The 22,395-nt window shown below is 39.7% G+C and overlaps 1 protein-coding gene across 1 annotated transcript in view; it reads left to right on the forward strand.

The window, feature by feature from the left end:
* Positions 1-22,395, forward strand: part of NELL1 (neural EGFL like 1) — a 288,958-nt gene that overhangs the window by 213,028 nt on the left and 53,535 nt on the right. The window contains exon 15 of the mRNA XM_035892643.1: positions 10,118-10,213. Coding sequence (XP_035748536.1) covers positions 10,118-10,213 — 96 coding nt within the window. The remainder of the gene's footprint in view (positions 1-10,117; positions 10,214-22,395) is intronic.

A 22,395-nucleotide genomic window follows, 5' to 3' on the forward strand; every position in this document is an offset into this window, starting at 1 on the left:
AATTTGATTTGAATGAGACAGAATGCCCTGGGGCATTGCTGATGGGATGCAGGGCTTTTCATCTCTTGATTGCTTTCTTGGCAGTGTCTTTAGTGAATTCAAACCTTTATCTGTTAGAGACTGCAAGGTAAGCTAGATTCCCTAGATTCTGAAAATTGAGATTAACTCTTAATTCTGTTCCTTTATGGGGAAACGTCTATATCTAACGTGGCATCTTCCTTGATAAAAAGTAAAGGCCGGATGGGTGTTGTGGATGAGCTCTGAAAGCTTCACCTACTGAAGTCCTTCCTCTTGTGTAGTTGGAGGACTCTGATCTCTGGAACTGACAATTCCCATCCTTCTGGTGTCGGTCAATAGAATGTGATTGTGCGCTGAAAAAGGCGTTGTATTTTGGGCAGAGTGTCTTGGCAGAATGAGCGAGATTTAAAAGACGATGCAAAAGCCCATTAGAAAATGTTTTGAGAGCTAACTACTGTAGCTGTTACTTGCAGCATGCCAGAAGTGTAATATTAAAGACAATGAGAGCAAACACCTAAATTTTAGTGCGCTTGTTTAAAGATACACTGCTTAAGGTCTCTCAGTGTTTTTGTAAATTATTTGTCTTTACAAATCCTTGATCCAGACCAGAAAAACCCACTGCCGTTTTATTTTGTATTTTCTTCTCCCTCCCAGTAATGTCACTTTCAGACAGCTAAATGCTATCAATAATCCCTTGATTTACTATTGCATATTTTGTGCAGCTACCAAAACAAGTATTGCTTTTCAGTTCCAATGGTTATGCGTGCAATAAGATAATAGCAATCTTCAGAATAACACTACTGAATGTAAAACTCCAGAGGCTACGATTGCACCCAAGCAACATGCTCGCTTCCAGCCACAACTGAAAATCCTTTCTAAAGTTCCTTTACAATTTGAAAGGGTAGCATTCCTCATACAGAGAATTACCATAAAATGGTGGTTTATGGACATGGTAGACATATTATTGTTACAGTTTATTCAACATTCCAGTGTTTTTAATAACATATGATTATTTGAGGATGCTAGGTGGCTTTTCATGAAGCAGTATAGAGTAAATCTTTCACACTGAGACAGAATGTTTCTTACAGGTAAATAGGCTTGTGTTTTGTTGGTGAAGGCGCCTGTCAGTGCTACCAGGTAAAGCAAGAAGAGTGAATTTAAAGATGGCGTCACCTGTTACATTAGGATAGAATACAACTAGTCTTGTGCTGACCGTGTCTGGAGTGCATTTGTATGGACCAGAAGGCTAAGGTCAGAGAACTGTAAAACACGTGCAGCTAGCAAACTATTTTTATGCTGTCTGAATATTCCCAGAAGACCTAAGATCACATCCACCGTTTCTTGAATTCAGGTTGGTTTTTGTTTTTTTTTTTTTTCAATGAGTTCAATGGGATTTGAATCAAGGTCTTTCTAAAGTTGTGATAATAGATCAGGCAAGGGAAAATGCTTCTATTGTGCTTCTGGAACATGCTGCTTTATCCTTAAATTAAGATTGATTAGGCATAACTGATTTCTAAAGAAACCGTGAGCCACAGTATCTCAGCCAAAGTGGAAGCAGGTCAGAAGTTTCACATCCTCTCTTTTTGGTTTTGTAACAATTGCAGTTTTTAGTAGTGTTCTTCTGTCTGATTTGTTTTAGTACCTCCACTGAACTTTAAATTAAAATAGATACAATTATAATTTGTGTTATGTTTGTAAATAGAAATTATTCTATACCCATTTTTTTAATTAAAAAAAAAAGAAAGTGGGAGTATAATAAGCACGTTGATGCAGTGCAAAGAAAAACTTCAATAATATGATACGCCATGTCGTTTCTCAAAGTACGTTTCAGTTTGGTTTTACAGTTTTAACTGTTGACTTGAATTTTGAAAGATGATGTTCACTTGGTTCGTGGAAGAAGTATTCTGCCCTATTTTGTCATGCTTAGTATTGGGTTATTAGACAGACAGCTGCTGTTGACTTAAAATGGTGCGCTAAAAATATTGAAGAGTCTGGCCTTGAGGAAGCAGGGCAGTAAAATGGCAACAAGAATATTTATTTAGCACGGAATCATCTGGGGATGCGAGAGATGCTTTCAAAAGTGTAATATATCACAGGACAAATTTTATTTTATTACTTCTGTCTCTTACTGTTTCTATTGATCTTTTTCATATACATTTTAGAAAATTGTCATATATCTGTCCTCCAAGCCATAAAATAAGCTTGACATCAGTAAGTGTTTCATATATGTCTTTTTGCCAGTAAAGGAGAATGGACAGATTCTGTCCGTTCAGTATGCTTTTTGAATTCACTTAATAAAATATAGCTTGTTTGTTCATTAGAAAAGATTTTAGGTGAAAATGTATTAATCAAGGTGGGTAACTTACACGTTCAAAATTAAGTTCCATTATTGGGGTAATACAAAGGAAATTATTAGTGTTTAGCACTGTGATTCATTGTACTAATTTTCAGGAAATGATGTTTCATTTTTCAAAAAATCCAGCATCTCCAGGCAAATGGCACTTGAGCCCACCCTGAAAGCACCCAGATGAATGGCCTGCTTCTTGTGTACAAATGGCCACAACTTGACTGCACATCAGTCAAGCAAAACGCTGAGCACCAAGAGAATTCAACATCATATAACAGCAAAGAGAAAGGGCCCCCTGCTAAGAGTTCGGTGCCTTCTGAGACATATGCTCGGCCTTCCAAGTTCACCTTAATCTTAATTTTGCAACAGCTGTGTGACAGAGCACTGGGTGCTTGAAAAGATTCACTGCTACGTCAGCTAAAATGGCCTAGTGACAAACTCTACAGTATTAGTTCACCACTTTGACAAATACTATAGAGTATGCAAATACATATAAACACACCCACTGTATGTATGCCTGTATTCAATATCTTTGACAACATTTTTTCCTGACGTATTCATTATTCTTTATAAACCTTCCAGGTACATTTCTGTTTTGCCTTTTTTCCTTCTTTGCTCTCGCTGTGTGTTGTCTTCCAAATTTGAAAGAATTTCTTCATGCTTTTCTTGGCGTTTTGAAAAAAACTGTCTCCAAACCTTAATTCCAAGTTCATTAATGCTTGTTCAGACTTAGCTCTAAGTAGTAGTTTTGTACTACCAGGATCTGGAATTTTGACTGCACTAGGCAGCCATTATGCCAACTATGTTTGTAAAGTACTTCTTATATGCAAAATCTCTAGAAATAGAAGTCAGGACTAATAACTTTACAATCGGCTGTTAGAAGACCTGAGACTTCTAGGCTCTTCCCGAACTGAACTAGCCCTCATACTAGCCACACATAAAATCTCATGCGTAAATTTGGTTGGAAGCCACTCACGAAGGTGATGAACTGCCCAGCTAAGGATTTGTCTTCCAGTCTTGGATGTGTTCACTTCCTGATGGCCAGACTGACCCGCACTCCCCTTCCTCCTCCAACACGTGGAATGAAAATTTTCCAGGACAGTTCTTTTGCCCAAAGTTCATTCCTGCCAGATCTGTCCTCCTCTGGCTCCAGCCAGCTGTAAAAGGACTCCACTGGCATTTGGCAGACTTTGTGTTAAATAAGTCGCACCCTGTATCCAGTGGATGTAGTTCACTGAACCAAGAAGAGTTTTGTGCTTTTATAGATGATAGTGTCACACTTGAGCACAGAGAAAAAGAGCAGAACCTCTGCTGCTCCCTTATTTTGTGTGTGTGCTTTTTCCTTACTTTCTCAGCTGTCCTCTAAACCCGCCTCAGCAACTGGTATCATCTGATTATTCTGGTGTTTGGCTTACATAGTAGGATTGTTATCAACAGTGACCTTGTGCGTACTTGGCCAAGTAAATTCAATCAGCTAATGAAATTGTGGTCTTTCCATCAATTGATTACCTAATTGCTCGTATAGTTCCGCTAGGCCACCTCTTTTCCAAAGCTTGCACATTTTTGTTTACCCAGGCAGTCTGTGCCTGACCCCTTCCTTGCCTTTCCTGAATGTCCCTTCTTTCACTTGACATGCATATAGTCTTTGAGCCTGGTCGAATACCATGGACTTCATGGTCATTTTACTGACCACTCTGTTGAAAATAAATCAGTACAAACTCATTTCAAAATACCAAAGACGCTAGTATGACTTTCTCTCTTATGCCGCCTGGTGTAGTAGTCCCAGACACTTGCTGATTTACGAGGTGGACAAAGATGATGTCAAGAGAGGACAGTGCTTGCTGAGGCAGTGACCAGGAGGAGCTGTCATTTGCATTTTGGGTAGGGAATGCAGTGCTGGGCAAAGCACCTGTAAAGGATGGATTTGCCCACGTTCTTTTTTTTCCCCCTAGCTCCCCATGTCAGTACATAATCTTTGAGCAAGTAAAAGTGTCAGGTTGAAGTCCCTTTGAATCCCAGTCTTCTAGAAAAGTGCTGTAGGTTTAAATATAGGGTGGCATTGGCAGTATACCTACTGCTGTATTTGATCATGAAGTATAATTTATGCTGTTTGCTGTAGGTATTTAACACCCACTGAAGCTGATGCGTGCATGTGAGGCCAGCTACCAGCTAGTTTGGGATGAATGTGAGCACCCGGTACTTTGGGCCAAAATGCAGAAAAGCTGCAGGTTACTACGTCGTTATGACACAGTAGAAGCTGCTGTCTTATATGCTCTCTGAAGGACGTGGTCTCACCTTGAGCTGCATTGCAATTGCCGCTGCGAACAAAGCTAATGACTACTCTGCACTGCAGTTGCCTTGACAAGCTGAGTACCACCTTGCTTATGGAAACAAGCTAGTGGTTGACTTTATCTGTGGTAAACCTGATGTAATACAGGAGTAGGTGTGGGTTTGGCCCTTATAAATCCATACAGTATACCCTGTTGAACAAAACTGTGTTTGCTTTCTTTGATTAAGAGCTTCTCTTCCCTGTGATATGTGGGGCAGGAGTTTGCATTTTTGGTATTGCTATATTCTTTCTTTTTATGTAAGCTATGGTCTATTTTATCTTTTTCTGCAGCAGTGTTCCTTATGCCTCTAATGGAACTATTTTTTTCAAAACTCTTTTTTTTTTTCTTGACTAAAGAAGAAACAGGGAAAATCATGAGGGAGAAAAAAGCATTGGAAGAAGCCAAAAGTACCCACTGCTAAGACACTCACTTTTGTACCTCTTCCATCTCCTTGAGCTGTCAAGCTGAAGAGGTCAGCTGCTTAGTAAACAAATTGTAAGGATGTTCCCAAAACATTGGTGTTTGTTACTAATTGGTGGTGTTAAGATGAAGAGGAAGCAGGGGTTATCCATTTGATAGAATTCTGTTCAGTTGTTTCTGTGTTCAGATTCTCAGAAACTGAGAATTTGCTCATTCTCAAATGGGAGAAGATGAACTCTAAATAAATGAGGTGCTTCTATTTTAAATGAGTTTTCTTTTTTGAGAAGTAATCGACAGATAGGATAAAGTAACGTCGTGGGTGATCTATTTAGCTGTAAAAGTGGGGATTATGCTGTACCAGGGCAACATCAAGAAATTGGCCTTTTTAAAGGTGCATTTAATAAATGTACCTCAGTATATGAAATTTTATAAAGTATGAAGGCAAAATTAATATTAATACTGTGATGTTTTATTATAGCTTTATAGAAAAAACAATTTTTGTGTATATCAAGAAATAATAGCTTATATGACTTATTTGGGAAGTTGACTTGTAAGCAGAGGGGCTAAAAAGAGACTACGATTTTCAGTAACAGATGGTACAAAATATTTGAAGCTGCTGTTGGCATGCCTCCCTCACACTGGCGCTCTCATGCATTACAGCCTAGATCTAGGGAAGAACAAAAGGAATTTACAGAAATGTCAGACAGATTCCACACCTTGCACTCAAAGAGGCGCTAGCTCTGCTAACTTCTTCTTTTCCTTACTGGGGATGTCCGTAATAGCCTCTCTGGGAGAGGAGATAAATCTTTTTAACTGGACAGGGGAAAAGAAACTGTACTCCATAAATATGTAGGTGGTGGGTATGCAGCTTGTGCGTATACGGGAGCACAGTACCAAGTTTGTGGGTACGTCCATGCTGCTCTTTGTGGAGCTCAGCAGTGAGATTCCCCTGTCCCTCCAGCATTACCACGTGCGTGGCATATCCAGCAGATTTAGAATTTTGGCTGTTCCTGTTCTTTACAGATCCATCATCAACGAGGACATGCATCAAAGTTAAAACTCATCCTCTGCAGAGAAATTATGTTTATTTAGGAAAGGTCTTTATATGATAAAGGCTTTTATTTCAGAGGAGGAAATCTAAATCTGTTAGCATTACAGAGATCTGTTCACTTTGGCAGATGTCCCCTGAAATCAATAGATTCTGTTTCTTTTACACACAGAACACTGAATAAGGCTCTTAACGATGGAGGCTTATCCTCACAGACTTTACCCTCATGGCATCTTCACTTAATTTTCCTGATAAAACCTTTATTGCAAATTCAGTAACCATTCTCCTTGTTAAAAAGGTTGCTAGCCTGCAGATAATTTCAGAGGCAGGGTCTGTTTATGGGAGTACACTAGAAAAAAATGATTCAACCACAATTTATCTTTTTGTGTTAACTTACTTTCAGTAGAAGGGAGTCTGCAATCAAGGTTTATAACTGCTAGTTCTGTTGTACTTGTCGTAGGTACCCATCCCCCCCCCCCCCAAATAGATTTTTAATTTTGAAGGGTCTAAGCCACAGTGGAAGTCTAGATCCCACAGCCCATAGGAAGTATAACAAAGCATAAGCACCAAGGCAGGTACTTTCATGAGAACATGGGCACTCCAGTTGATTTACTATTCAGTCACTGAGCTGCTCCCTGTTGGGTCCTCTTGTCCATAAGGCATAGGTACAGAAGTATTGTGAAGATTTTCCTTAATTAATCTCTTCTGCTAAGGGTGTAAAGGAAAAATCTCATTGTTGGAAATGAATGAATTTTGATAAAATGTTCTAAAAGGCTTCAGCCAGAGGCAGAACTATTAGAGAGAATAGTTCAAATAAGTGAAGTTTGGTAAAATTGCTAGCAATTGAAACTGAGTTCCTATTATTAGAGGTATTGAGCATTCTTAAAATTCAGAGTAGTGCTATCAGTACTGCGTATAATACCGTGAGCTCTTTTTCTAGCAGTTAAGGAAAGCTGCCTTTAGACAAACATTTTGATTTTGTAACTACATTCTGAGATTTGTGCTTTTGATGTTCCCACTTCCTGCAAGCCTACAATGCAGGAATTAGAGGGCTTGTAGAAGAACCATCTCTGGAACAGCAGGCTAATTCTGGGACTCTTCCTTACGGTTTTCTTTTCTTGCACAAAAATGTAAGAATGAACCACCTCCCCCAAATCCACCCAAGCCTGAGCAATAGACAAGCACGGTTAGGCCGTATTGCAGAGGACTTCTCAGCTTCTGCAAAAATTTAAAAGGAGAGTTGAATTCTTTCCTTCTGGAGCCATTGCCCAGCTGATTCCACAACTCCATCCTTCCTCCAACCTCAATATAACAAGTTAGCGCCCAGGTGACTCCTTGTGTGCTGGGTAGTACGGAGTCCCTTCTTACAGGAGCTACCAGAGGTAACAGCAATCCCTCAGGGTGTCCCTGTACAGCTACTGGGTTTTTTAAGTTGCTAAGATGTAACATCTGAAAGATAGGGAAGTTTCAAAATGCTTGAAAAGTAACTGCTGGGACATTTGGATATGCATACAAAGAGGTGTGTTTTGATAGGGATATGTAGGAAGAAATAATAAGATAGTGAGAGAGTTTTGACCCATGGCAGGCCTCCCAGTCTTTCTCTCCCAGGTGTGCATAGCATGCTTGGCTCTGTGCCTGTAGATGTCAAGACCTGGCTGCTGCACTGACATAACACAGTTTTTTGCACTAATGGGAAAATCTTTTACATGACCAGCCCTTCCTCATGAGTCTTTCTCTGTTAGTAATCTTAAAAGAGAACAGAAGAAAACATCGCCTTACTGAGCAGACCTAGGAACAGGTTTTATTGTAAGAAGCACACATTTCACATTAGTCAGCTGGTAGTATCGGTTATTGTGGCAAAGAAAGCGTGTGAGAGCTCTAACGGAAGCCCTCTTACCTACCTGTCCTTATCAGCTCTAACAACTTGCAGTGGACACGCATGATTGTTATAGACAATAAGCATTTTCTTTTTTTGATGCCCTTTATGACTTCTTTTAAGAGCCCTGTGTAGTTCTTTCCCAGTGCAATGTGGCATATATGGTGCATGAACTATTTGCTTTTTTGCCAATATTTTCCTTCTTTATATTTCTTTATATCTGCTCTGCCCCAAATACTAGATCTTTTGATGTCATGCAGAAATGTCTTACTGCTTCACAGAAGCATCTGCTTAGTCTCAATTTCAAACCAGAAAAAATGTACATGAAGAATTTAACTTGCAGCTTCTCTGAGAACATTGAGACTAGAAATGAGCAAACATTCTTTCAAGAGCTACGGAGGGAATCTTGACTCTCGTCGTGTTTTTCGTATGTTTGCCAGCTGTATTTCATACTAGTACTTTCAGCTTTCTGCACAGTTATACTTTTCTACAAATATTTATATGCAAAAAAATCACAAAATTCTACTCCTAAACCATATTTCTCCTTTTTTTCCCCATACAGTAGAAAATGACTGGTTTCAAAATAGATACATTTCAGCAGATTCCCATATGGAGTGTGTGCATTGATGAGCAGGGAGCGTTACTGGGCAAGAACCGTGCTTTCTCCACACCGCTGCCTTGCATCAGTCGCAGGAGCGCTTATGGTGCTCTACCACCATCTTCTCTAAATGGCTTTAGCATTTTTCTCCCCATGTTGTCCTCCATAAAACAGTATGGTGTGCTACAAATTATATATGTAGAGTAAGGCAGATCCATCTATCAATTCAGTCAAGCGATACAATGATCTGCTTTTTTGCCTCTAAGTGGTTAACAATTGCAGAAGATTCTTTTTAATGCTTAGTGCTTTATTCACTTTATTTTTCTTTTTAGTGCATTGGAAAATAAATCTTAAACATTTCTTCTGTTATCTAGCACTTTAAGCCTTTTCATAGCATTTGTAACATCTCTTTGCCAACACTCCATCTGTGATTTTAGCTTGCAGGAAACACTTTGCAATTCTGTTATTAGCTTAGATGCAGAGAGCTGCTGTTTAAATATTAATTGTAACTTCCCACATAAGTGCAGTCAAACCCACTGAGTAACTTGTGAAGTTCAATAAATATCTAGGAGAGAGTGGGGAGCGTATTGTGGGGAGTGTGGTGTGGGTAGGGCCTGCTCTTAGTCTTAGCAAAGGTCTTACTTGAGTTAACAGTAAAAAATAGAGTGTGTCCTGATGCTTGCTGTTTCCTTTCCCCACCTTACCTCGGTTCCCCTCCTTTACACACACAACAAACAGAAAGAAAAAGAATGATGTTAAACTCCAAGCGTGCTTCTTGTGCAGTTAGTGGGCATCCTGCTAAGCCTGCTGTACGTGAGGGGACCATTGCACAGTGCTCTCAAGAAAAGACGCGAGAGCCATCATTTGTTTCAAACCCTAGTTATTGGACAAATGCACTTCTAAAGTACTTGTGTATTGCTCTGTCAAGAATTACACCTCAGCAAGAGGCATTATCTTTGTGGTTGACCCCTTCTCTGTTTTCAGTCATGAGCCTCACTCTATTTCATTTCTTGATTCCACAAAATGTACTTTACACTTAAAAAATAGGAAAACATTATGTGGTTACAGACATTTCAGTAAAGTGTATTTGATAGAAGCAAGAACCAAAGTAGTTTAATACCAACCTGACCAGCCTGTTTTCTGTGGATCACCAGAGCATTGTAATTGTAATACTTATATTGGGTATAATTGAAAGATGATCAGCCCCATCAAAATTGTACATTGTATTTTTCCCTCTCTTCTTCTTCCAGATGGTTATTAATCTTTTATTGGTGAGGTGGTTTGCCTACGGTGTAATCAGTTTTTTTCCTCGTGTCATTTAAGTGCATTACTTCTCTTTGTGTTTGCAGGTGGACTGAATTTTAATATGTTGAATTCTGTTAATTGCTTAGAATTCAGATGTTTTTCCTAGTATCTTGAAAATGTATAATAAATTTTTTAAAAAATTAAGTAGTACCTACGTATTCCTTTTATTTTTCAGCATTCTGTGAAGAGGGGTGCAGATATGGTGGAACTTGCGTAGCCCCTAACAAATGCGTCTGCCCTTCTGGATTCACAGGAAGTCACTGTGAGAAAGGTAAAGCTTTACTGAAACACACCTTCTTTGGTAATCAGAAACATGATGTGCTGAATTAAGAAATAATTACTTTCCATTCATTCATTCTGCTTGATATTTTCTCTTCATTGAGGATATGGCTCTTTTACAGCTGCTTTTTTCCGAACTGAGAGTTAGTCTTAAATTAAATATGGAAGGTTTTAAACAATCAGGGATATATCTGCTTTTGCTTCCAGTAGATACTTTTAGTTAATTAAAGCGGATGGCAAATGAAAAATATTTACTCCACCTATCTTCTGTGGTGCAAACTCAAGGTCACCTTCTGTTTTTTCTGAATCTGCTGTGCAAAGTAGACCAGAATTTAGATGCTTGCTGTTCACTTAAACTTATTGAATTCTTAAGATTTGATTTGTTTCTAAGTCACTGAGGCCACTGATATTTGCAGAATGACAGCCTATTAAAATATATCTCACTAGTGATGATTTGATTCTGCCTTTTCTCAGATTTTTTCCATTTCAAGATTTGCTTCTGATAGCCTCATAGGCCTACCTTTCTGTTTGTTTCACAAAGACCTGGTTCTTTGTCTACCTTAAATAAGAAGGAAGGGATCTGACAGAATTCCATGGAGGACTCTTATTAGATTCTTTATAGAGCAGATATGGGATTTTATTTTGGTCTGTATTTGTTGAGGTTTTATTTCACTTAAATAACACAATGATAGAGTTTTTATGCATTGTGTGTTTGTTAATAAGCCTTTTGCACTTACCTTACTAGTAGAAATAAAGTGGATTGTTAACATTGGCTGCATGATGCTAGTATGGATGAGATTATAACTAATGGGTGTTTTTTTAAGGAAGAAAAAAAAAAGAAAACCAAGAAATAACTGTTCAGCTGAATCACTGGAACCACTTGTTACCCAGAGATTGTTCAATAATTTGTGTGTAGCAGTGTCTGCTTAATATATGGCTGTTGTACTGTAATACAAAGTAGTTTAAACCCAGTTGTCAACAAATCCGCTTTGAGTAGATTCTGAAAACTGCTAAAGCTTTTTATGGATGTACTCAAATCACTGCGTACTAAAATCCCATAGTTTCTAGTTGTCAGCATTGTTTCTAATTATTTGGGAATGAACTAGGATGTTAATATTTTTATATCAGCTTGAATTAATTTGAATACTGTGGGGGTTTTTGTCTGTAGCCTTTGGGTTATTTGTTTTAAACAGAAATAAGCTCCCAAGCCTCCTGACGTTCAGCAATAAGTACCGGCTGTACACATGGGGGAGTAATAGAAGAAGCACCTACCCTAAAGCCCCACCTACCATAGCTCCTCAGCCTCTAATCCTGCTAGTTATCCTCCTCAATGTATAGTTTGCTCATTCCTTTCTATAGAACATCTGTTATTCAGAGGGAACAGTACATTCAGAGGGATGCAGGATACCAGAGATGGGTTCTATGTTTGTGAAAATATGGCACTGCAAAACCGGTACCTGCATTGCCCAAAGGTGCCCTGCCTACGCTGGGAGGTGGTGGCTTTAGGCCAGCTTTCAGCTCAACTGCTTGGGTTTCTTTTGCCCACGAATCTTAGAACTATCTTTTTTCTTACAGCTGTAAAGGGACTTTCATAACTAGAACACAGAGGCTTTAAATTGTTGAAGTGATGGTTTCAAATTGATAAATGGACGACATAACCATTGTTGACTTCAATGTTTTTCATGTCTTTTGTATTGTTGTGATCTAAAATATGAGTTAGCACACCAAGTAAAGGAAACATGGCAGGCATGGTACTCTCATTATATCAAGAAATTTAGAGGTAGATGTCAGAAGGAGCTAGCTTCTGTGTATAAAATCTATATGACTTGAAGCAGAAGGAAGTTTATTTTTTCTTTGAAGATGTATAGGATTTACCAGTATGCTACAAGTCAAGCTAATGATGATAACTTTGAGAAAGCTGATGTGCAGACTGGTTGGAGAATGAATAAAGCTTTGTATATGAGTTGACACGTTTTAGTTGTGTTAGAGGGTTTGAAAACTTGAGCAGATATACCTTATGTCGTATGCATATTTCAGCAGCTAAGCGCATATCAGATCTACATGAGAACAGCTTCAGCCATCTGAAGGTGCAAGTCCTGGAAAAACTAAATGTTCAGAGTAGAAAGGTGATGAACCACCTTTGAAGCAGGCTTCCCATTGTTTACCTGCTTACTCCCCAAAGATGTGGTGCTGTCGGGAAGAGGAGGCAGTTCGGTAAAGACTTCCCTCGTAGTCTCACTGCAGTTTGCTGCAGAGTTTTTAGAGGACATCTAAAGTATTCAAAAACCATGTTTGAGTTTGGGGTTTTTTCCCCCCTGTCATCTGTAATGTTAGAATTAAGCACTTAGTTACATTAAATATACGGTAGCACTCCCTCAATCGTAATGACATAGACCGAAGGCGGTGAAATGGTGGGACATCACTTTAAATCAGATCTAAATGTTCCTGGTAAAATCTTATCTGAGGGAAGCCCATGGTGAACTGATGCATATCAGAAGTAAAATGATGTGTTTTGGTAATGTATTCTATTCACCACGGTGCATTTAAAAATGTCCTTCAAACCGACAACACAGCAATTCCTTATACATTATTTGTGAGCTGAAAGGACTCGTCACTGGCTAAAACCAGTATGACCCAAATTGGCTTCAACATCATGTAAAGGGTAAAATGAACCAGTAATTAGAAATGTTGTTGAAAAGCAGGTGCATTTACTTCTGAATATGAATCATATGTTACTCATCATTTCTGACTGGCTGGTGGAAATGATGATATTAGGTTAATTAAAAATTCAGGGATATTTGAGAAGGGTAGGATTTATGTTGGTAATTTACTCAGGTGAAATTAAAATATACATTTAAAGCTTATGTACAAATACATAATTCAACATGCTGCTAAGAAGAATTACCTCTTTCTAGTTGCTTTGCCTGAAATGAGGAATCATCATAGCAGTGGGACTGCCTTTTCTTTTTGAAGGTGAACTGCAAATTGATACCCAGAGATAGTCAAGTAATTCCTCCTTCCATTCATTCTTATAATGCCGTTTCTTTAAGTGTGTGCTTGACACTTCTTACAGAATTTTTGCCATTTTCTATTTAGGTTCTGATTCTATCTTCTAATCAGTTTTTTGTTTGTTTACTGGCCAGGGCTGAAATCAATGATCTCTGTGATCATCATCACCATTTGTGATCATATTTAATGGAGTTGTGATACCTGTGCTAGAAAGTTTCTATGTTAGATTTTTTTGCTGACATTGCTGTGTGGTTCCAGCATGTACGTGCCTGATGGCTGAGCTGGAGATGTGCATCCTTAACTGCATGTAACAGTGCTGGCTTAAGCCCAGGTGTGTCCTTGGCAAGGATCCCTGTTAATGGCTTCCGAGAGACATTTTGGTGCGCAGAGAGGAATGCAAACACAGTGCTCTGCAAGAGTTGTTGGCAGCAGGGACTCAAATGCCCTAATTTTCCATCCAGTGATATGTTTTCTCCATCTCATATTTTTGCGTCATTTAGAAAAAAACAACCTCCCATCATTCCTTGAGCTGCTTTTCGCTCTCTGTGAACAAGCCACACATCAGTGGAGTTTTAATGCTGGTTTTGTAGACAGGGTTTGCCATTATTCTGTATTTGTGGAACGTTAGTCGCTACTGCCATTGATGAAGTGGTGAGGATGAGATAAGCAGGACAATCTGTGATATCAAAAGTGGGAGTAAATAGATGATTGAGTGCCTAGAAATTGCAGGCATTCCTTGAACACCTACCTGCATGTGGCAGAGTCCCGTGCGTGAGCCGAAGAAATACATTCTGACTTGTACACAGCTCTGGGATGGTGACCAGCAGCGGCAGAGATTTCAGCTAAGGGAGTTAGTTACAGGATCCATTTGTACAGATTATAACTTTGGGCAATGAGCAGAAAACAGCAGAAGGGTTTGAAAGCAGTGGGTTCCCGGGTAGGGGTAAGTCAAGGAAGGGGCAGTGTTTTTCCAAAAGCTGCAGGAGGGCTTTTGGCAGTGGTGGGGCATCGCCTCCAAAAGGGATTCAAAACTCTTGCGCCACATCTTTGCTCCCCTGGCTCATGAAAGCCACTGTCTGAGCTGGTACCCAATGAACGGCGAATATGATACTGGCGGATTAGAAGGCCGTTGCACAGGCTGGAGCTCAGAGAGGTTAATTATTTTTGTGGTAGCTACATGTGTATTTATAGGCTTTGTAAAGCGCCGGAGAACAGTTTTCTCGCAGAATGATAGAGTGCTGTCAGACACTTAACTTCTAATTGTAAACAGTCAGAAGCAAGGGGTAAGACAGGGCAGTGAAGCATCAGGATGTGATAATTACTGGGGGGGGTTTTTTGTGTAGTTTTGGGCTGTGTGTACAAAAGATTGTCTGATATTGGGGTGAGAGGTCATTTTTCAGCGTGTGCCATGGCTGAGAAATGTTCTTTGTATCCCAATAATTCTATTGCAAGTGGGGAAGAAAAATCAACGCTTGCGGTCTTGCATTAGTTACATATGTATTCTTCAGTGCAGTCCTAGATTTCACAGGTGTGCAATGAAATATTGCTATGCCTATACTTGAAGCCTACTGCTTGTAGTATACTACGTGTCATGTATACGTCATGAAACTGAGGAGGCCTTTAGCTGATTTGTTTCATAATAGTTGGCAGTCTCTGGAGCTGTTGTCTAAGAAGTTGCATACTTCTTTGTGTACTTGTCTCTTAAAATGCTTCTTCTGGAATATATTGTCTTCTGCAGTCCTCTGGGTAAATCTCCCTACAGTTGGTATTCCTATGGACCCTGGAGATAGACAAAAATGTGAGAACTGTATTTCCATGTGCTATTTCTTTGATTCCTGAGTTGGGTCGATCTTTAGGTGTATAGTGATCAAAGACACTTCAGTTGAAGAACCTGGTTTAAAAAAATTAAGCAAACAAAAAGCAAAGCAGAGAAGGAGATTTTTCAGTGAGTACGGTAAGCTAAATGTCAAAACTCCCTACCTGTCTCTATCTAAGATCTTTTGTAAAATACAAAGCAAGGTTTATTTTGGGAAACAAGCCAGCTGTGCAGCTGTGGGCACAAGGCTTTGCATGAGATTCTTTCTAAAGCCTCTCATTTCAAGGTGAGGCAAAGCCAGTGTAGCATGAGCTAGGACGTGTGAAGTGAATGATGCTTAGCTTATTACAGAAAATGGTGGTGGTTGTTGATATGCTCCTGAGGGTGCAATGGATCCAGAGAAGGCAGGTGCTCCAGGTGGCTGAGGTTACCTTGCTCCATTTGCTGCCAAGCTGTTTACAGCATTTGCCCCAGTGGTGCTCATTGCAAAATGGCAAGGGGTGATATCTTAATGTGATAGAAGAAACAAAGCTGTCATTTGTAAAGATATCAGGGAATAGATCAAAGAATATTTACTAGAAAAATCTGATTAAGACAGTCTCTGAGGATCAAGGGGACATCTGTCTGCAAATCAACAAATTAACTCTCAGTGGAAGAAGAAAGTTGTACTGTCTCACACTGCCCAGCCAAAGGAAAGTGAAATCTCCCAGACCAAGAGCATCATTCATCCCCCCAGCTGACCATAACATGAGAAGACTGGACTTGCTTTTCTAGTGCTTAGACTGTCTCATATACTGTAAAAGTTTAGTTTTAAAAAAACAGGAAAATCACGATCCTGCTTATCCTGGTTGGAATTACGCTTGCTATTCTAGATTCCTTCAATTTGAATTTCTCCACTCAAATTCCACTTTAATTTACCCTGACCAATGTCTATATGCCAGCTGGACATGTCAGGTATTACTGAAGGATGCAGTTTTATCAATACAGGAGAAAGACAAGATTTAGCTAGTTGGCATTTAATTTGCATTTAGATTCATACAAAACAATGTAATCAGGAGGTAAGTTCTGTTGATCAAACTTTATCGTGCACCCAAGATCCAAACCCAGATTCTAAAATCTTTATTCTCTTGCCTTAAACATTAAGAAAAATACCTTTAGATAGTGTCTTGGCATGCCTTTTTTCTTTTGTCCCAGTTCCTGTTCTGGATGTTCTTGGTTTAATATCTTGTGAAGACCCACTATAGAACTCCTTATAGAGCTTACAGAAATAGCTGCTTTGTTTTATTATTCCTTAGTACCTTAGCAGTGAAATGAAAATACATAGGATATTTAAAGGAAAAGAATGGATGTGACTTTATGAAGTCAGTGGCTTTGCATCTTCCTTTTGTAATGGAGCAATAGATTTGTCTCCTTCACTGTGTCTGTCTTGCTGAAAAGCAGACAATGAGCATTCTAAAAAGAAAATGACAGTAAGTGCTTTGGAAGGGAAGGAAAAGAGTGGGAAAATTTAAGAGGAGATTGATGACTCGCCTAGACCTCCCGTGACAAAGCATCAATTAACAGAAGGAGAAACTCCAAACAAAATTATGCCGTCTCCTTTAGATTCAGATACCCTGCCAAAGTGTTGGATAGTAACTTGTGTTCAATCTCTTAAAAAGCTGTTAGCAATTGTCTTGAAATTAGAGATGAGTGGTCCTTGTAGCAGTATGGGGTGAAGTGCTTGAATTTATATTAAAAATTGACTTTTTGATGTGGTGAAGACTAATAAACATAGCTTTCATAGAATCATTTGACAGCAACATGGCTCATTAGAGCATCGGAATTTAGTGATTGATTCAATCAAGTTTTACATGAGAAACATCCTCTGCACAGCTGGGTTGAACTTTCAAAAGGCCTTTCACAGAGCAAGGCTGCATAAGCTCTGTGACGTTTATGAAAATTCAGGAGTATAAGAGCACCGTTCAGAGGAATGCTTACATGAGCTACACTGCTTGGAGCAACTCTGCAAGACAAGCCCCGAGTGTGTTCTGTGAGTCCCCACACGTCCCCATTCCCATGGCCACTAGCTGCATGTGGCAACCAGTGGAGCCATCAGCCATTGTCTGGCTTGGAGTAGCTTCAGAGCAAAGCCAGGGGGGAAGTGAAGCGATAAGTCTTTGTGTTTCCCTGGGGTTTGGCTGGTTGCATGCCCTGCTTCTTAGGGAGCCTCTCACCAAAGACAACACTCCTGGAGTTGCGCCTTATGCTGGTTGGGCACTGTCACACAGCAGCATACCTTTGTGAAGGAGAACTTGTCTTGCGGTGGTTAAGAGATTTGTGTCAAAAGAATATGGTGCATTTCCTCAGGTTGAGTGTAACTGTGCAAATAAAGGGATGCTCATATAGTTTGTTTCCATCACATGCCTGGAAGATGCAGAGTGCAGTGCAGGGGGTGAAGATAGTACTCGTGGGCAAAAAGGAGGTGCCTGTCTTTCCTAGATGGGAAGAGAGCATGCTGTAAGGCTTGGAATGTAGGCTATTTGAGCTAAACAGGTAAAAAAGTGTTAGGGCTTCTCTTTGCCCTCTACTTAGCACCTGGAAATCACTGGGGGAAAGGGAGGTTTGTTTGTTCCTGTTTTCTTCCTTTGTTTTGGCTGCTGCTAAACATAGGGTGTTAGATCTTTGTTCATCCGTAAGTTCTAATTATGTACCACAGGAGGAACATCATGCTTAGAAAGAGGAAGGTAAACTAATCGGTAGCAAGCTCCTAAGCTCTAAATATAAAAGCCCCGTATTCCCTCTGAACTTCTTACAGCCCTCAGCCTACATAGCCGAATTTTGTGCAAAAGCCTTGCTCAAACTGAGGTGTTGGAATTTGTTCCCTGATGGAGGCCACGTTGCTCTGGCCTTTTCTTGGAGTGCTTGGTCCCTGACTTAGTGTTCATCCAGTTAATCACCAGGAACATCTCCCACACCGTCCGTGCAGTGATATCTGCTTCAGTTGCCTCTTGGTTTCTTAGGAATCCAAGGAATTGCCATCAGGCAATGGGATTTAAGTTTGTTTCAAGTGGCAGAATCGCTATTGAATATATTAAAGAAATAGAGAACTACAAAGAACTTGAATACAAGTATTTGCTCACATTATTGAGCAAATAGATATATTCATATATTAATGAAATCTCCATTTTGCAACAAAGAAGTTTCCATACATGAAGCATTTCCTGTGATATGAGCTGTACAGAAGAGACAGTAGCTTTAAAATACCTTCTTCATGATGAATTAACTGCAAACCATGTCTCATTTTACTATGGTTAATTAAAAAAACCCAACAAGTTTGCTTTGAGTGCAGTGCAGCAATCCTAATTTTATAACCTAGTTTGTCAGGACATTCTGACCCCCTTTTTTGATTCTTCCAGGCAGATGCCTACATCTGTGAAAACCAGAATAATTCTAAGGAGAAATACCGGAATAGGTAGTGGACGAACTAAATATTAAATAAAAACCACCTCAGCCTGTCCAACTAAAGACAATATTTAGGGGACATTATTGAGTTTCATAAGCTCTTTGCCACCTTACTTTTTCTTATTAATAGCCTGCTCTGGACTGGAGAATGAACCATGACTATTTAAATTTGCTGATAACCTAGAAATATAACTTGATGTGCGGAGCAGGCGCAGAGAGGTACTTAGATTTTTTTTTTTTTTTTAAGACAGAAATCCTCTTGGCTTCAGTGGGAATTTGACCTGAGTTGGAAGCCTTAGGATCTGGTGCAATTGAATTAGGTGAAATGAAAAATAAATGGTTCTAGTGGAATAAAAGAGCATTTAGAGTAGGGTTTTTCTGTGGACACGGGGTGTTAGTTGCAGTTACCAGTGATCAATATGGCAGCTTTAACTCCTTGATCTACAAATCTAACTGACTAATCTAGGAGTAAGATCACATTCAAACTGGGTAACGAATTCAGTCTCTGTAGGAAATTTGCACAACCCTGAGACTTTCCCTATAAACAGCCACATTTCTGCTGAAGTTTAATACAGTGAAGGCTAACATATTTCATGAGTGATGTCATTGAAGTTAATTAAGGTGTAGTGAGAGAAAATGTGCCTCAGTCATCAGTACCAGCATCAGAAAACAGTTTCTTTGAGAAATAATCTGACAAGTGAAAGGAATGCAGCAAAACAGCATGTTGATGTTTTAGAGGTATTGTGTATTTAATTATGACAAAAAGCTGGTTTCCTTCATTTTTTCTTTTTTTAATTTAATTTTTCCCCTGAAAAATGATGGTATGAGAAGAACACTTTAAGCTGATGGAAGCGATGCAACACAAAACAAAAGTAGGTGTAACCAGCAAGATCTTTTGCCCCATGTTGATAGAAGTTCCTCACCACAAAAGCAATAGCCACCTCCACTTGCTTTCATTGGGCTGACATTCAGAGGAAGAGATTGTGTCCCCATTCACACAATCCTTGGAATGCAAATGAAGTGGCATAAATCACTTACTCTCTTATGTGACTTAAGTAGATTGCAGTTTATGTACAATGAGCGTAACTAACCCAATTATTTTGGTTTAGGAGCCAGGGTGAAAATGTGAGTTAAAGCCTTGTCAAAGGGAGTGTCACCCTTTGTTTATTAACTGAGCCTCTGTAACATCTACAGTTGTGTTGAATTTCAGTCCTTTGGAGTATCTGTTTTTGTAAGAGTAACACCCATGGTTTTCAACAGCCTGCTCCAGGAGGATTGCAGAATCGTGGTGTTGTGATACAACACCACAGTGAAGATAAAGCCTAGGAGGTGGCTCTTTGCAAAATCTGCTGAATTAAAATCAGTGTGTGGACTGAAGAAAAGTCTGTCTTCTTTAGGATTGTACTTGTGTATGTACAGAGAAGAAAAGAAATAAGAAGTTTTGCTGATATGGAACCTTACAGACTTTCTTATCCCTGTCCAAGGCTTTTTCTGTATCAGGTGAAACATTTTTATTGTCCGTAGTCTGTTTGATAGTGATGTGTCTGTTCTGCTGCAGAAAGTACATGATGTACCCGAAGACTCCACTTCACAGTGGACTTCTTTATGGATAATCCAGCATATCATGCCTACTGAAATACCCAAAAAAATCAATAGAGTAATACCTGTTGAGTGTGAAAAAGGCCTATGAATCCATCTCCTAGAAAGCATGGCATTAAAGCCTATTCCAGAGTCAGAGCTCACTAACTCACCATGTGGATTCCTATTGCTTTTGTTGGGCTTTTGTTCATGCCTGTACTTGCAGAGAAAGAATATGCAAGATGTTAAAATAATACTGTGCTTAATGTAAGGTACATATGAAGCATAAAAGTAACTTGGATTTTTCTGGTTGAATGTTTTCTTTGCAAGTTCCCTTATGATTGAAGTAGCTCTAAAATTAGTCATAGTCAACCTCAAGGAACTACATGTCAAAGTTATTTTCAAACTTTTTATAATGTTATGATAAAAATCTGTTCAGTCCTTCACATTTGCAGGAACAGAGTTCTTCCTAAATACAGCAAACACTTTTTTGCTTTTAAAAGGAGAACCCTGATTTAGCAACTCAGGCAGTTCAATAGCTGGAGTTTTCTACAACTTAAGCTGTGTAACATCTGCATTATTTCTTTCAACATGTAATGTCTACTAAGTGGATCGTTCGTTGCAGAGACAAACATAAATGGTGGAGTTTCTATGTGAAAGAGTGAAATCCCTTTTCTTCTTTTTTTTTTTTTTTTTTTTTTTTTTCCTGAAGAGACATTCTCTGTATGCTGGCAATCTAATCTTTGGAATGGTATTCATTTATCTTTTGAATGAGACATGAAATGAAAGCCCTAAACTCTTCTGGTCATTAAAGATCCAGTTGAACCTGTATCCTATTTCAGCTCAGGTAATTACATTCTGCCTTCTTTAGCAATGTCAGTCAGAGAAATTACTCATTTGAAATAGCTGTCTGGCCAGCGTGGAGTGGCACCCATGCCTTAACTTCATAGATGGCTACATTTCTGTGATAGGTTTACATAACCTTACAGATTTTGATGGCAGTTACGTGGTTTTAAATGTGAATGACTTAGCAGAGTACAAGCGTGTGGGTGTGCAAGGGTGAGCTCAGCTCATCCACTGTGTCCTCCTCATTGCCCTGTCTTGGAAGTAGTGATATCTCCAACCCACATAGCATTGTTCACCGGGGCCAGTTAGAGGTTCTTGCATACCTACTGCCATCATCTTGTTCTGAGCTGCGAAAAGTGGAGGGACACTTAAACTCTGCTTAGGATCCCATGCATCACCCTCGCGTGTGCTGCAGTCACCCAGCTTCTTTATAGTAGCTACTGGTTTATTGCCAGCTTGGGCTGTACGTACTCCTCATTTTCAGAGAGATTAAATAGATTGCACTCGTTTCCAGGACAGTATTTTAACAAGGAGCCAGGATGGGTCTGTCCTTCCTTTTGCAGTTGAGCCACTGACCTTGAAAAAACCAAAGAAAGTTTTCATGCTCAGAATGAGATAGCTTTGTAGGCATGAGGAGAAGGTCAGCTATTATCTTGAGCATTACCAAAATATTGAAACTGGTCTGCTGTTGATCAGTCAGAAGGTACGGCCAGTGCATATATTTTACTTGCTTATGTGACCCTGTATTCTGTGCTGGTGAGGCCGCACCTTGAATACTGTGTTCAGTTTTCGGCCCCTCACTACAAGAAAGATGTTGCATTGCTGGAACATGTCCAGAGGAGAGCAACAAAACTGGTGAGGGGTCTGGAACACAAGCCATACGAGGAGCGGCTGAGGGGACTGGCGTTGTTTAGGCCGGGGCAGAGGAGGCTGAGGGGAGACCTTATAGCCCTCTACAACTACCTGAAAGGAGGCTGTAGTGAGGTGGGGGTCAGCCTCTTCTCCCTGGTAACAGATGATGGGACAAGGGGGAATGGTCTGAAGCTGCGCCAGGGCAGGTTTAGGCTGGACATTAGGAAAAACTTCTTCACCGGAAGGGTTGTCAGGCTCTGGAATGGGCTGCCCAGGGAGGTGGTGGCGTCTTCATCCCTGGAGGTATTTAAAAGAAGGATAGCTGAGGTGCTTAGGGACATGGTTTAGTGGTGGGATGTCAGGGTTAGGTTAAAGGTTGGACTCGATGATCTCAAAGTGATTCTATGATTCTCCAACCAAAGTGATTCTATGATTCTATGAAGACTGAATTCCCATGAAGAGAAGTTTTATGAATACACTAGGTTCCCATTTGATGCTTTGGAGCACAGGTGGTATGGGAGAGATGTTCAGCTATCAGTAGTGGTTTATGTAAGAAAAAATTTCTCTCTTGCAATTCTTTGTGATTGTGTTTCCTAGAAAGAGACCAAGTGGTTTCTCTGGTTTGGTTTGGT

Source organism: Egretta garzetta, unplaced genomic scaffold (assembly GCF_000687185.1).
Source record: "Egretta garzetta isolate BGI_Z169 unplaced genomic scaffold, ASM68718v1 scaffold454, whole genome shotgun sequence".
NCBI classification, from domain to species: domain Eukaryota; kingdom Metazoa; phylum Chordata; class Aves; order Pelecaniformes; family Ardeidae; genus Egretta; species Egretta garzetta.